Source organism: Rhea pennata, chromosome 5, assembly GCF_028389875.1.
Source record: "Rhea pennata isolate bPtePen1 chromosome 5, bPtePen1.pri, whole genome shotgun sequence".
Classification (NCBI taxonomy): domain Eukaryota; kingdom Metazoa; phylum Chordata; class Aves; order Rheiformes; family Rheidae; genus Rhea; species Rhea pennata.
This window is the reverse complement of record NC_084667.1, coordinates 43,469,249-43,483,956: the sequence shown is the minus strand read 5'-3', so window position 1 is coordinate 43,483,956 and position 14,708 is coordinate 43,469,249. Positions and strand designations below refer to the sequence as shown.

The following is a 14,708-nucleotide window of genomic DNA, read 5'->3' as shown; positions in this document are numbered from 1 at the left end:
AGTGACTTTTGAAACCAATAGGATTTGCAGTGGCATAGGGTGTAGATCTCACTCAACTTAAACATAGAAGACCAATTTTGAGCCCACCTAAGAAGTTGTTGCAAAGACTAATTTCATTCCATCTTAAAATAGGAACCAAAGAGAGGCTTGGGTATACAGACCTTTGTGGTTATGCCTTGCTTTTTCAAAGATGACATTTTCTAATTGGTTTAAGTGATTAAGACTGAAAATGCTCCAACAGGTTATCTTCATTTAATCTAATCCTGTTTCCACAGGTAGCAATCATTTGTGACACCCATTACGCCAACAAAACATCTCAAGCAGGCAACATAAGGCATCACAGACATCGCATATCTTTTCAAGATGACAGGATGTGATTAGCTCCTGTCCCTCAGAAGATGTGAAGCACAGTATAATTGCCTTTTCTTTTGTGTATGGGCTGTTAAATATGTAATTGCTTCAGATTTTCTTTTGTGTATTAACACACAGGTCCATCTAAATGTATATATTTTGGAATTAAGAATAAAAAATGAAGGGAGACAGTTGAGATTTAAGTAAGAAGGATAACTTGTTTTATTTGTTCTGGTAGACACTAGATTTACACTTACTTTGCTAAAAAAAGAAAATATTCACTGAATGTTGCATGTTGATTATTTGATTCAGCAAAATTATACTGGTGTCTGAATTAAGCATGAGTTAAAAAGGGATGTCTGCATTAAGGAGGATAAAATAACATAGAGGAGAAGAAAAGGGATTTGTCTGATTCTGCTTTTTACATGGTTTTTCTTGTATAATTGTGAACTTTCTGTGCTTTCTTAACTGCTAGGTTGAACTGTTTGGTTGCTTTTCATATGCAGCTACTATGAACAAGCACAGGACAAGCACCATCAGTGAAAATCATGCCAGTAGTCTCATTTGGGTTGATTCTAACCCACAGGACTCTAGAAGCATTTCAAACCTTTTTCTCTTCTCATGAAATATAACATAAATCTGTTTCTTCTTAAAAGAAGAAAGGATGCCCTGAGCCATGTATAAGCCAAAGCTTTACACTCAGGAGAAACAAATTGAAAATACTTTCTTAGAGCTTTGGCCTCTGACAATAATTCTTACTTAAGCTATTCCATATCCCTGTATCAGTTTTGACCATCTAGTTACCTCCAAACTAGATTAATACCAGAGTCTTATTTAAGGCTGCCTTGAAGATCAAACAGCAAAGTTAGTGAAATGAATATTCTTCAGCATCACAACATACTTGTGTCTAGACACAATTCAAGGCATTCTTTCCATTGTAAAATTTCAAGTTGTCTGTATTCTTAAGCAGGTAGAAGAGTATGCATCCTCCTCTCTATTAGAGTATCATGTATGACTTCTCTATTACCAGGTCACTGCTTTGTCCAGTGTGAGTCTTGGTGGAGATATTCTTGTTGATGAGTCACTTTCCTGTTTAATGCAATACAGACTGAATTCGCCTCTGCCGTTTGTCCCTGGTAGGAAGAGAATTAGAAGATATCAAGACTGTAAACAATTTTTTCTCGGTACAGCCCTGCAAAGAAGAGATGTGCTGTAAACCACTATAAACACAGCTAATACATAAATGGAGATGAGAAACAGAGATCACATGCTGGAGATACAGAGAAAAACAATCAAAGAAAGATAACAGAACCACATAAATGTCATATTAATTTGTTTCTGCTATAATTACACTGCTCTTGCAATGCTAGAATATTCCTCAGACAAGCAATCTCACTCTAAGATGAAGATCTTAGAATCTCAATCAAGGAGGAGGAACGAATCAACCTCTGCAGAGGGTCAACTCCTTTTTTACAGGGGAAGCCTAAATGGTAAAGATGCCCAAGAAAAGTTATCTCAAAGCACCAGTCAGTTCAGAAAGCATTAATCATTATGTTTTGAAAGACTAACTCACATTTGCGTTATGGGAAAAAACATGCTTAAAGAGGCTGTGAAGTCTCCATATCACTGGTGTAATGGAACTCTGCCATGGAGCTGGACAGGAGGCTAGAGGTTTTCTTGATGTGCCTTCACGTCCAAGGAAATTTACACTGTCCATGGACTCTGATGGGTTTACTCTCTAATTCTTTGTGAAAACTACAGGTTACTTCATCTTGTGTCACAGAAAGGTGACTACGGAAGAGAAAAGAAAAGAAAGGAGACCAGTGAAAGGAAGGTAGAAGTGAAATATCTTCTTTAGATGAAAAAGCTAGGACTGGAACTGATCAAAGATTATTAAGATTGTGGTGGGGAATGCTAACGATCCATCTCCTACACTGATACGGAGCTCTTCTCTCATAGGCAGCAATTAAGTGAAACTGATGGCTGAAGACAATTATACCACTGTGACTAGTTTAATTTTCACAGGATTAACTGATAGACCAGACCTGCAGCTTCTACTCTTTGTTGACTTTTTCCTGATTTATGGAATGACCTTGCTGGGCAATCCAGGGTTGATCTTAGTCATTAGGTTTGGCCCACAGCTGCACTGTGTACTTTCTCCTCAGCAATCTGTCCTTCTTGGATGTCTGCTACTCTTCCACTGTCACTCCCAACATGTTGCTCAATTTTTTGAGAATGTTACGGGAGTGTCATACAATGGGTGCATTACACAGTATGGCTTCTTTGTAGTTTTTGCCACCACTGAGATGTTTCCCCTGGCTTCAATTGCATATGACCACTATGTGGCCATTTGTGACCTATTGCTGTACACTGTTATTATGACCAAAAAGATCTGCATACTGTTAATAGCTGTGTCATATCTGGGAGATATTGTACATTTGTTAATTCATACCCATGGCTTGTTGAGATTGTCTTTTTGCAGCTCCAATGTCATCAATCACTTTTTCTGTGATCTCCCTCCTCTCCTAAAACTCCCCTGTGGTGATATCTATCTCAACAATATCCTTGTTTTCATTTTTGGCACTATATTTGAGACAATCACTTCTACAGTTGTCATCAGTTCTTACCTTTTCGTTATTGTCACTGTGTGGAAGATCCACTCTGCCAAGGGCAGGCAAAAATATTTCTCCACCTGTGCCTCCCACCTCATGGCTGTATTCACATTTCGTGGCACAATTCGATTCATGTATTTCTGCTCCAGTTCCAGCTATTCACTGAGCACTGATAAAATAGTTTCTGTTTTCTACACATTGATCATTCCTATGCTGAACCCCTTCATCTACAGCTTGAGAAACAATGACACTAAATATGTTGCAAGGAAACTGTTGAAGAAGGAGGTCTTTACATGCTGAAAGCCTTCCAGAACTGCGTGTGGGTAACTACAGGGAAAGTGTGGATAGTTTATATAACTATATAACTCTGTTCTCTTTGATATGGGTTATCAAATACTAGATCCTTCACATAACCTTATTGAAGATACGTGTCATGAAGACTGTTAGTTAAAGGATGTGCAATATGCAAACATATGACAATTAGTCCTGTTACTAATGCCTTATTTCAGCAAATGCCTAGTCAATGCTTTCCACCACAGAAATCTTAAATCACCTAGGCGTTCTTTGAAGTCTTTGGACACCAAATATTGGAACAATCTGCCTAATTTAAATATTTAAAAGTTGTATATCTAGCTCAAACTTACTCCTTTTCTCTAGCCAATGACGAGACATAGACACCCCAAAATTTTAGTAGTCCTTCCCAAGAAAGGTGTTTAAGACAGACTAGGTGAAATTTCCCACTGAAGCTGCCTATTTTTTCTATTGACTATAGAAAGACCAGCTTAGACAAAAAAATGAACTTCCATCTTCCCAAATTTATGCATTTAAATCTCTCCTCAAGGCTTTAAAGATTCCTTGTAATTAGAGTTATCACCAGCACCTGTAGCCCTAGGACTAGGCAAAGCAAGAGTTAATATTGACAGTACCATTTGTCGTGCTCCATACTTGTACCATTCAAAGTGTTTCCATATGCTCTGGAAATATAGCAACCAGGCAAGCTGAAAGGTGACTTTGCTGTTGTCAAGGAAAGAAAATAAAAAAGAGGGAAAACTGCATGTTGTTTGCCTTGCTGTAAACACATGACATAGATAGTAATGCCAGAGGAACTTCTCCAGAAGCCTGTGTGTACAATGGAGCAGCATTTTGCTCAGTGTGCATGCTTTGATGACCATGGTTATGATTTCTTCCTCAAATATACTTCGGAGCTTCAGTGAGAAAATTAAACATGCTTTGGCTCATGGAAGCATCACAGACTGAGTCTTAAAAAGTTCAATTCACAGACACTGGATTAAAGCTGTTGCGTATGTTACTGTAGGTATCATGCTATCAACTGATGAGAGCTTTAAATGGTATGAGAAATATGTCTGTCTCTTGCCTGCAATGTCTTCTAACAAAACAAAGTTTACATTCAAGTATGCCCCATTATGGCCCTTCTAGGTACCTTTTAAGTCTGAGTTTTCAGCACACATCCATCAGAGTCTCTTGCAGACACGTGACAGTGTGTGCCGCTGTTTGCTTCTCCACCTTTAGAACTGCGGATATTAAAGGATATTTCCATACTTGAAGTTTCTTAGAAACACTCTCTCTTTTACTCATACATTCTGCCTAGTAACTGCATGCATAGTCAAGCAGAAGAAAGTGTTTGCTCCTGCAGATCACTGAAAAGAGGTTAAGAAAAAATAGAAATTAAATTACTGAACTGATTTTACGTGCAATTTCAATGTTTTTTTTTTATTATTATTTCTTGGTGTTATAGCTTGCTCTTTCTTGGGCACTTGCCACGTTCAGTGCAAATATTATCTCAGCCTTTAGCACATCATTGCTTTTTCTTGGTCTTTCATACAATAACTTTTTTCCCAATAAGATTGTTTCTTGGGACTTGGGAATACTGGTGATACAGATCTCTGTGCTAGATATGAATAAAGGTCCTGCAGAACTCTTTGAACATGTCTATATTTGCAACCGCTTTACTGAGCCTCTGGCTCTGGATCTTTATAGAGGCAACAAAACTTGAAACAGTGAAACAATGTGAAAATAACTCAAACCATCAGTTAAACTTTGCATCCTATCTTCTCAACAAGAGCATGATCCTGTATGAGACTCATGTTTTATTTCACAAATATACATTCTCTCTTTTTCCTACTGTTGTCTACAGGGTCCTAACCATGGTATAAATATGCATATGTTAAATGTAAGAGGTTAAGTGACTTTCAGTTAGATTAAAAAATCATTATCAAAGCATTCTAAATCTTCTATTTGGAGGACATCTTTTCTTTTATTTGATCAGACAAGAAAACAGGGTATTTGTTATTTTTATTATTGTTTGTTTTTTCATTAACAGTACATATAACCAATCAAGTACAATATTCACCTGCAATCATAATATATTCTCCATCAGTTGAAGACCTTAATTTAATTTAAGACCTAGGACTTAAGATTAGTTGAGCTGCATCACTAGCTGTTAAACAGTCATACATTTCTCTCAGTCATCCAAACATTAGTCAACTTCTGTCTGAAAAATAATTAATCAGAGAGGTGAGCAAAGAGGATTTTGCTGTAAACTGGGTAACTGAGGAATTGTAAACATACTCATTTTGAGCTTGTTGCTAAGGGAGACCAAACTTCTGTTTGCCTGTTTAAAGGCTCCCATGAGGACACTTTAATGATGTCCTTTGTGTTTGATCCGAAAAATATTAGCTGAAGACTCAGCTGCTAGTGAGGTTTTAGTTCCTAATGGCTGAATTAGCAAAAGGGTCTAGTAGGAGGTCTTGACATGATCTCTCAAGTTTGAGGGATGAGCCGTTGTTCTGTGCTACCCATAAGCATGAAACAATATTTCTTCTTTTCTATGGAGGGAAGAGGATTATTTTATCTCTTCTCAGATGTCTTCAGAAACGTCTCATTATCATGTCAATATGATGAGCAACTACATATATTTCACTTGTTCGCATATTTTCACTAAAGAGAAATTACAGATCACAGACATGAGTTAGATAAGATCAATGAAAGAGACTGAAAGACCCAGCTGAACATTAGATAAGAAGGCCATTTTTGTATCGCTGTACTGAGGGGGTTGTGATGGCATCTTTGTCAATGAGACTGAAATCCAGGCTTCTGTGGTGTCAGAGCATTTGGAGGCTAAGGACTGGAGAGTGAAGTGCGGCTGAGCTGTAAAATCCAGGTATGTCCTTGACGATATTAGCACTGAACTGTCAGTTTGGTATTGATGGTGCCCATGTTCACCATAGGCACATACCTATAGACTGTTTTAAATAATTCAGGGTCTGAATAGACAGGAAAGAACAGAATGGGAAAAGCAATATTACTGTCTTCACTTTACACCTGGGGAGCTCAAAAAAGTTTGGCTGCTATTTTTGTTTGCTTTGTGTGAAATCACATAGTGAATTGTAGCATTAGCAAGGTGGTCAGATCACTCTAACGATTAGACCAAATGTGGTACATCCTCTGTGGGTTAGATTGCCTTGAACTTTAGATTTCTCCATTAATTGCTTATTTAGTGAGTTAAACATCTCAGCTGCCTTTATGGTTAATTGAAAGAGACAGGACTTCTCAGGAAGAGGCTTCTAAGCTACTCATTCCTTTCAAAAGGGAGTGCCATGTGAGTGCTTTTTGAAGAGCGCCACATCCTGCCTGAGCTGCAGACCCAGCACTACATGAGCCATTCAGGCTCCCTCTACTAGTAACTGAGTAGAAACAGGCATTTTCTTAGTCTAAAGAGAGAGAGAAGTCGATGAGTTTAGATGAAAAACCTCTACTTTGGATGAATAAACTCTGGTGATGTTAATTCTTTCCTCAGCAAGTAAATAAAGTAAAATACCTAGCTTAAAAGATGAAAGAAGTTAGAGAACTTGCTCACTGTTTAGACTGTTTCCAAAGCCAACAGTGTTAACTGCATGTTAGACTTAGCATCACCTAAAAATATCCACATACTAACTCCAATTCAGCTAGAATGTTTGTGTTGCAGAATAAAGCAAAGTGCTGAGTTTTTCAGTTGGGCCTCAGTTGCTGTATCATCTCAGATGTGCACCGCAGTACCCAAAGATAATCAACGAGCTCTGCTCTCAGGCCTTGCTCTGTAGCTGTCTGTTTCTGGGGCTGACTTGTTCACAGCTAGCACAGAGAATCTCTACATGAGGCTGGTCTAATTGTTAAAAATATAATCTGAGGAAGCTTTGAAAAATCTGAGCCCCACAAAATGAACACAAGGTCCTGGTACTTAATCCCAGCATTTTCCCTACTTGATGGTGGATTACTCCATGAAATATACTCATAAACAACCTTGTCTTCCTTTCTTATCTATACAGTCATCACACATCTCATCTTAGCATGTAGACTGTTACAGATGTATGCATGGCAGTAAACAATCACACAACAGTGACCCATTTCATCCTCTTGGGACTGACAGCTCAACTAGAACTACAGTTCCCACTTTTTCTAATGATCCTACTAATCTATGTCATCACTCTTGTGGGTAATCTTGGAATGATTGGATTGATCAGAACTGACCTCCAACTTCACACACCTATGTACTTCTTCCTCTTTAACTTGTCAATTGTGGATCTCTGTTATTCTTCAGTTTTTGCTCCAAGGATGCTGGTAAACTTCTTAGTGAAGAATAAGACTATTTCTTATTCTGCATGTATTGTTCAGCACTTTTCATTTGTTGTGTTTGTGACCACAGAGGGATTCCTGCTAGCTGTCATGGCCTATGACCGTTATGTAGCTATTTGCAACCCACTACTTTACACCACACTTATGCCCAAGAAAGTGTGCATTTGGCTGGTAGCTGGATCATATTTAGGGGGACTCTTTAATTCATTGATACATACTTGTGGCTTACTGAAGTTGTCATTCTGTGGACCTAATATCATCAACCATTACTTCTGTGATACAAACCCACTGTTGAAACTTACTTGCTCTGATGACTATATCAATGAGATTATGCTTGTAACCCTCTCTGGGATCATAGCTATTTCCACACTTCTAATTGTCATAATTTCCTATCTCTACATCATCTTCTCAGTCCTGAGAATGAGCTCCACAGGCAGGCACAAAGCCTTCTCCACCTGTGCCTCACATCTGACAGCTGTAACCCTATTCTATGGGCCTGTGAGTTTAAGCCACATACAGCCCAGTTCGAGATACTCACTGGAACAAGAGAAAATCTCTTCAGTATGCTACACACTGATCATTCCCATGCTAAATCCACTGATCTACAGTCTCAGGAACAAGGAGGTGAAAAATGCACTTAGAAGGGTGATGGAAAGGAAAAAAGGCTGTTTACTGACTTGTATTTCAGAACAATCAATTCCCTAGAAAAGCTGAAAGGAGAGGGAAATATCAGTTCTGTACCAATGTTTTGACTTTTACTAATAATATGTGCATAAGAATCAAATGTAAATGAAAAATTAGAGAAACTTTTACAGATAATTTTTAGTATCTTGAAGGAACATGAAGACCTAAAATGGCATGTAATGAAATGTAACTTAAACATTTCACTTAATTTTGGACATTAAAGCTAAATAGACATAAGGAAAATAATAAAAAAACCCTCTCAACTTTACTCTTTAGTTTTTACTATATTCCTGCAACTCTCTGACATATTTTGAATTTCCTCGAGGAGAAAATGAAATTTGTCTGCTAGTGTTTGGCTCCCATAACACGTCTATGTTTTTGGGGTGAGGTTATAGGAAAATATTTTAACTCTTTATTTCAAGAGACAGAGCTTACAAATTCAAATGCATACTTGCAGCATTGCCAGTGATAGCTCTTGCATTACGTGTTTTTTATTGTTGTTACTGTTTTTTAATGATATGGCTATATCTGATGTGGCTTAGGTCACAGAAAGGAGGCCAAGATGATATTGGACTAGCACTAGCTACATATAAAATTCTGTAAATTCTTTCAGCTTTACTAATCACTATTTCTTAGTAAATAATAAAAAACCCACCAAAATCCACAATCAGATATGGGAAATAACTCACTTTTCCACGGACATACATTTTTTCATTGTCTTTATGAATTCTCAGCTGAGCAGTCTGTCTATCCTCTTCACTTTCTACGGAGCTTTGTAAATAAAGTGTCTCTGTGGTCTTCCAGAAAAGAAGCGCCTCAAATTATTGGAACTGTCTATAAACTATAAGGAGATGTTCTTCAGTAGGAGTATCATGACTGGATGTGTACAAGAGACAAGATGATCCTTGAAAATCAACCAGCTTTCCTGGATCTCTCCTCTCTTCATGGTTATACCACACGTAATTCGTCCAAGAAGGTCCCTGAACAGGCTAAAGTCTGTTTTACTGAAATCTGGGGTTGTGATCTTGCTTTTTGTCTCATTCCCTCCTCTTAGGATCCTGATCTCCACCATCTCATGCTCACTGCTGCTAAGGCTGCCCTAACCTTCACATCCTTGGCCAGTCTTTCATTGTTTTTTAATCTGAGGTCCAGCGCAGTACCTCCACTCATCAGCTCCTTAATCACCTGTGTTAGGAATTTGCCATCAAAATAGTACAGAAGCCTCATGGATTACTTGTGCACTACTACATAGTCCCTGCCGCAGATATTACTGTGGGTAAAGTCTCCCATGAGAAGGAGAGCCTGTGAACATGGAGCTACTTCCAGTTCTCTGAAGAAGGCTACCTCTACTTCTTTTTTCCTGATCAGGCAGTCTGTAGCAGACACCCACAACAGCGCCATTCATGTTGGTCTATCCATTATTCCTGACCCATAAGCTCTCAGCTGGCCCTTCACCCATCTGCAGGCAGAGCTCCATGCATTCCCATTGGTCTCTCACACAAAGGGAAACTCCCCCTCCTCACACTCCTAGCCTCTCCTTCCTGAAAAGCCTGTATTCATCTGTGTCAGCATTCCAGTCGTATGAACTGTCCCACCACACCTCTGTCATCCCATTGAGATCATAGCCCTGTAATTGCACATAGACTTCTAACTTCATTTGTTTGCTCCCTATGCTGTGTACATTAATCTTCATGTTCTTTAAATAGGCACCTCAGCATGCTGATTTCCCAGAAAGAGTACGAGAGCTTTTCCCATATTGCTGTTCTTGATTGCTGGTCATTCTCTCCCTCTCCTGTCATTCCTAATTTAAAGCCCTTCTTACCAGTTGGAGTTACCTCCTTACAGGTTGGACAGCCTGTTGGCAAAGAAGCTTTTGCCTCACTTTGTCAGGTGGATCTCCTCTCTTGCAAGTAGTCATTAGTCCTCAAAGAAGGTCTCATGGTCATAGAAACCTTGTTGCACAAACAATTTTTGACCTGCATAACCCATCCAATCCTCTTCAAGCCCTTGCTCCTCACTGGCAGGATCAAGAATACCACCTAGCCCTCAGGCCCTTCACCACTGCCCCCAACCATGTAGTCATGCTTGATACTTTCCAGGTTTCCCTCACAGTATTTTTGGTGCCTGCATGGTCTTTCAACTTTATCACAAATCTGAGCAAGCACAAAACTTCCCTTTATAACAGGTCAGGTTAGCAGATGGGAACTTCCTGCAGCAGAGAGTATCCCACTACTAACCCCTCTTTCTCCTGCTGCTCCTGTGTGGCGTAGGCTCAGCTTGCACAGAAGCTTCATCTGACAGGGCTGCCAAACCTTTGTCTGCTATGAGGGCACTGAAGTTATTCTGTAGTTGCAAATTTACAGGTGGAGTAGGAGCATCATCTTGGTGCCAAAAGTCACAAATTTCCAGCCTTTGCCACCATGGGAGCCCTCACTTCCCAGTCTGATAGGCACAGACTCTGCCTGCTTCTCCTTATGTACTGTTGGGGATTCAGGCTTTCTAAGCTGTAGGGTCTCAGAGAAGATCTAGTTGATTTCTTTCTTGTTGTCTCTGATGCTGCCAGTTGCTGCCATGCAACAAATTAAAGAGAAGGCAAAAATGGAAATATTTCTACCTCCAGCTTTTCAATATCCTAACTCAACTTTTTCCATATTGTTCTACCAATGTCTGCGTCAATATTTTCAACTGGGACACCACTGCAGAGCAGTTAGAGCACTTAAAAAAAAAAAAACCTTAGAGGATCCTTTCTCTCAGTTCTGATGCCACAGTCAAATGTTTATTCAATATGGAACAATCTGTGCTTTTGGTTGTTTTTGGCATGTATCTTCCACTGAAGGCTGTGGTACAGACCTCAGTGCTTCAGGCTTTGTCCATGACGAAAGCAAATGAGATGACTAAATCCTGAAAGTGCCCTTCAAGGTCAGGGCCAGAGGCACTTGCAAAGATCCCACTGAAATAAACAAACTATGGTTCCATCCTTACAGTCTGAAGACTATGTGTCCTCATTTAGAGATCCTTCCAGATGTTCAGTGAACTAAGGTGGAAAAAAAAAAGAACAAGGAAACAATACAGAAAACAAGAAGCATTTATCCAGCCTTTATGTACACTAGGCTTAATTCTCTGTGACTTCTAGGGTATGTGATCTCCATGGAGCTATGTAAGTATAAAGCAAAAGTGAAAACCAATGAATTAGCTTAATTACAACAGTGCAGTCTTCCCCATAGTCACAAAAAAAACTTGTAATATTAATGATCAGTGTCTCAAAAGGCCAATTGCCCAACCACTTCTGTATTGCTTTTAGCTGTTTGAAAACTTTATACCAAGCATGGAAATAGTCTCTCATTATTTACCCAGACTGATCCTGTGGGGCTTTGGAAGTCAAGAATGAAATACACTGCGTTTTTTTTTTTTTCTCTCTCTCTCTCTTTTCTGCAGTGTCTGAAAATTTCAGTTGACACAGTAGTTCCTGTATGGAAATGAGAAGTCTCATTTCTCCGTCTCTCCATCTGGAATCCACACTTTCTCAAGCTCATGTACAGTCCCTTCCAGGATAAACAGAGCTGAGATGGGCTCTGTAGTATGTATGTGATTGGGAAAGCTGTACTTCATATTTCAGGTGAGTATAAAGTATTTTAGTAGAGTTTCGACTGTAAATAAGACAGGTCTTTTCACGAGTCTTGACTCTTTATTACTTTTGTCATTTTTTTTCTTATTTCATTCTTGGATGTGATGCTGAATACGTGTTGAAAAGGCCATGGGAAACTGGTGACTTGAAAAACCTTGGGACAGTTCCTGTGCTGAAATGAAAGTGCATTTCAGTGTTATATAGCTCATACTGACAGGTTATGGCACTCTGAGTTTTTTTTTTGTGTATGTGTGTGTGTTGTTTTTTGTTGTTTTTTGTTTATTTGATTTGTTGTTTGATATTGGTTTGTTTTTTTGTCTTCATTTGTTATGAACATCAATGTTTTTAATTGGCCAGTGGAGTGCCTTAAAATGTTTCTTTTCAATTGGGCAGATTAATGGGATTATAGATTTTTTTTTTGTTACTGATCACTTTAGATCCCCCTAAGAAAATTCTTCTTCATTTTCAAATGAATATCTTTTTCGTCTTCTTAACAAAGATTGCCAATTTCAGATTGAAAATATCAAAAAGTCCAGAGAAGGAATCTTCTCCCCTAATTTCATTCACTTCATGAGAAGTGTAATCTAAGTTTGTTCTCCAGATCTCTCTATAGAAATGAACTTTTCATCCCTGCTCTTTCAGAATCCAGTCTTGCAGTAAAATGAGTTTTACTTCTGAGGTTCTTGTCTCTCTCCTCTGCCCAGGCAAGCAACCCAATCTTCTGGCTACTAGTCTAGATGTCTAACATTAAGACAGCAAAGCTAGGAGTAAATCCCAAATAAGAAGAGAAGGCAAACATCAATGTGTTTCACAAATCTATGGGATAAGGTTACATAGGAATTTTTAAAATATATTGAAAATTTTTGCTTCTTCTTAAGTTTGGATTTAAACCTTACTAGTAGTGAATACTGCTCATGCAGAGATCCAGTTATGGGCTACACATAAGAAGTTTTATCAGTCTGAGGAACAAAGACATTCAATAACTGGAGACATGAGGGCCTTTTCTTAGCGCCTAGGCTCTGTATCTACTGAACAGAAAGAGGTAGTTCCTCCAGTGATGGTGCAGATTCAGAGTATTAAATGTCAAATTCTCTTCACTTAATTACTGTAAATGCCCTCTAGAGGGACTCACCTCTAGAAGCCTAGGCTTCCAAAAGAGACATCCATGCTCCTTACTGGAAGTTAAGGAATGTGAAATACTACTGACTGTGTTTATTTGGTACTTTTCCCCCTAGTCAGTTGAATTCGTGCTGTCCAACCATTTAAAATGTTAATATTGTGTGTCTTGTCGCTCTTATCTTGGCAGGAAAGAAGTACTTCAAAGTTGAAATAAATGAATGGGAACAATCACACAGTGGTGACCGAGTTCATCCTTCTGGGGCTGACAGATCATCTGGAGTGGCAGATGGCCTTCTTTGTAGTGTTCCTGGGAATCTATATTCTCACACTGCTGGGCAATATTGGGTTGATCCTGATAATCAAAATCAATACCCAACTGCACACACCCATGTACTTCTTCCTCAGCAATCTGTCCCTCATAGATTTGTGCTACTCATCATCTATTACTCCAAAGACTTTGGTGAGCTTCCTGTCCAAGAGTAAAGCAGTGTCCCATGCTCAGTGCTTTGCCCAGTTTTCATTCTTTGCTGCTTTTGTAGGATCAGAATGCCTCCTGCTGGCTGTCATGGCCTATGACTGGTTTGTGGCCATCTGCAAGCCTCTGCTGTATATGGTGGCCATGTCCAGGAAGGTTTGCATCTTCCTGTCTGCTGGGTCATTTATAGGGGGTTTTGTGAATTCCCTGGTGCACACAAGCTCTTTGGTGAGCTTGTCTTTCTGCGGGCCCAATATTATCCACCACTATTTCTGTGACTTCCCCCCACTTCTGAAGCTTGCCTGCTCTGATACCCAAACCGCTGAGGTCTTATTGTTCACTTTTTCTGGAACTATTGCTGGGGTCACCATCCTCACAATCCTCATCTCCTATTTATATATTTTTTCCACCATCTTGCAGATTCAGACCAGTAAAGGCAAGCACAAAGCCTTCTCCACCTGTGTTTCTCACCTGATAACTGTCACTTTGCTTTATGGATCCCTAAGCTTTATTTACATGCAGCCCAGTTCCAGGTACTCATTTCAACAGGAAAAAATTGTTTCAGTGTTTTATACACTCCTGACCCCAATTCTGAACCCCTTGGTCTGCAGCCTCAGGAATAAAGAGGTGAAGGATGCCTTGAGAAGGGCAGTGTCCCAGTTCGTTTCTTAACCAGTGCAATGGTTGACATTATAGAGCCTAATGGAGTAGGAGGAACAATATATCTCCTAGAGCTACCTGAGTTCATGATAGTTGCTGTTCTTTTCAACAGCTCAGCTCAAAGCAGAATCTAAAACACGTGTGCTGACTCCCATTGTCAAAGTACCTACGTCTTTTCAGTGAGCAAAAGAGAATATCAACAACTCAACTGGACATATAAACCAGAGGACTCTCAATTTCTGAGACAACGTCATGATAACTGACATCATTAGATCATGATATCCAGTGGACCTAGAAGGAAAAGAACAGGAATTTCTAGCTCCAAAATCAGTCTTTGAAAGTCCTTCACAATCTTTCTTTACCATGGTGCAGTAGAACAACATTCTGCATACAGCTTTGCAGTAATTTGTCTAAAGGGCAGACCTACAGGAGACCTTGGGCTGTAGGAATAGTCTCAAATAATTTCTAATGAAAAACAAGATTCACCAAGAAGAGAGATGTTTAAAGCTAAGGTCATTAGGCTTTTAGTGAGAGGAAACAAATAGGTATG

At 39.2% G+C, this 14,708-nt stretch overlaps 3 protein-coding genes across 3 annotated transcripts; all 3 read left to right on the top strand.

Moving 5' to 3' along the window:
• The first annotated feature begins 2,330 nt into the window (after positions 1-2,330).
• LOC134141424 (olfactory receptor 5J3-like) lies at positions 2,331-3,263 on the top strand. Its single transcript, XM_062577660.1, is given in 3 exon segments — positions 2,331-2,497; positions 2,499-2,578; positions 2,581-3,263. Coding segments are annotated over 3 exon segments (930 nt in total).
• Positions 3,264-7,334: 4,071 nt separating this feature from the next.
• On the top strand, positions 7,335-9,126 carry LOC134141423 (olfactory receptor 5J3-like). The gene is made up of 2 exons (XM_062577659.1): positions 7,335-8,243; positions 9,040-9,126. The coding sequence occupies exons 1-2, from the start codon at positions 7,335-7,337 to the stop codon at positions 9,124-9,126; spliced, it is 996 nt and encodes a 331-aa protein (XP_062433643.1).
• Positions 9,127-13,237: 4,111 nt separating this feature from the next.
• Positions 13,238-14,170, top strand: LOC134141683 (olfactory receptor 5J3-like). Its single transcript, XM_062578060.1, has one exon. The coding sequence runs from the start codon at positions 13,238-13,240 to the stop codon at positions 14,168-14,170; it is 933 nt and encodes a 310-aa protein (XP_062434044.1).
• The last annotated feature ends 538 nt before the right edge of the window (positions 14,171-14,708 follow it).

What these genes read in the sequence shown, in the direction of transcription:
- LOC134141423 (XM_062577659.1), top strand. Translation starts at nt 7,335, where the DNA reads ATGGCAGTAAACAATCACACAACAGTGACCCATTTCATCCTCTTGGGA. An exon ending in AAAATGCACTTAGAAGGGTG is followed by an intron (nt 8,244 to 9,039) that starts ATGGAAAGGAAA and finishes TATCCTCTTCAC; the next exon opens with TTTCTACGGAGCTTTGTAAA.
- LOC134141683 (XM_062578060.1), top strand. Translation starts at nt 13,238, where the DNA reads ATGAATGGGAACAATCACACAGTGGTGACCGAGTTCATCCTTCTGGGG.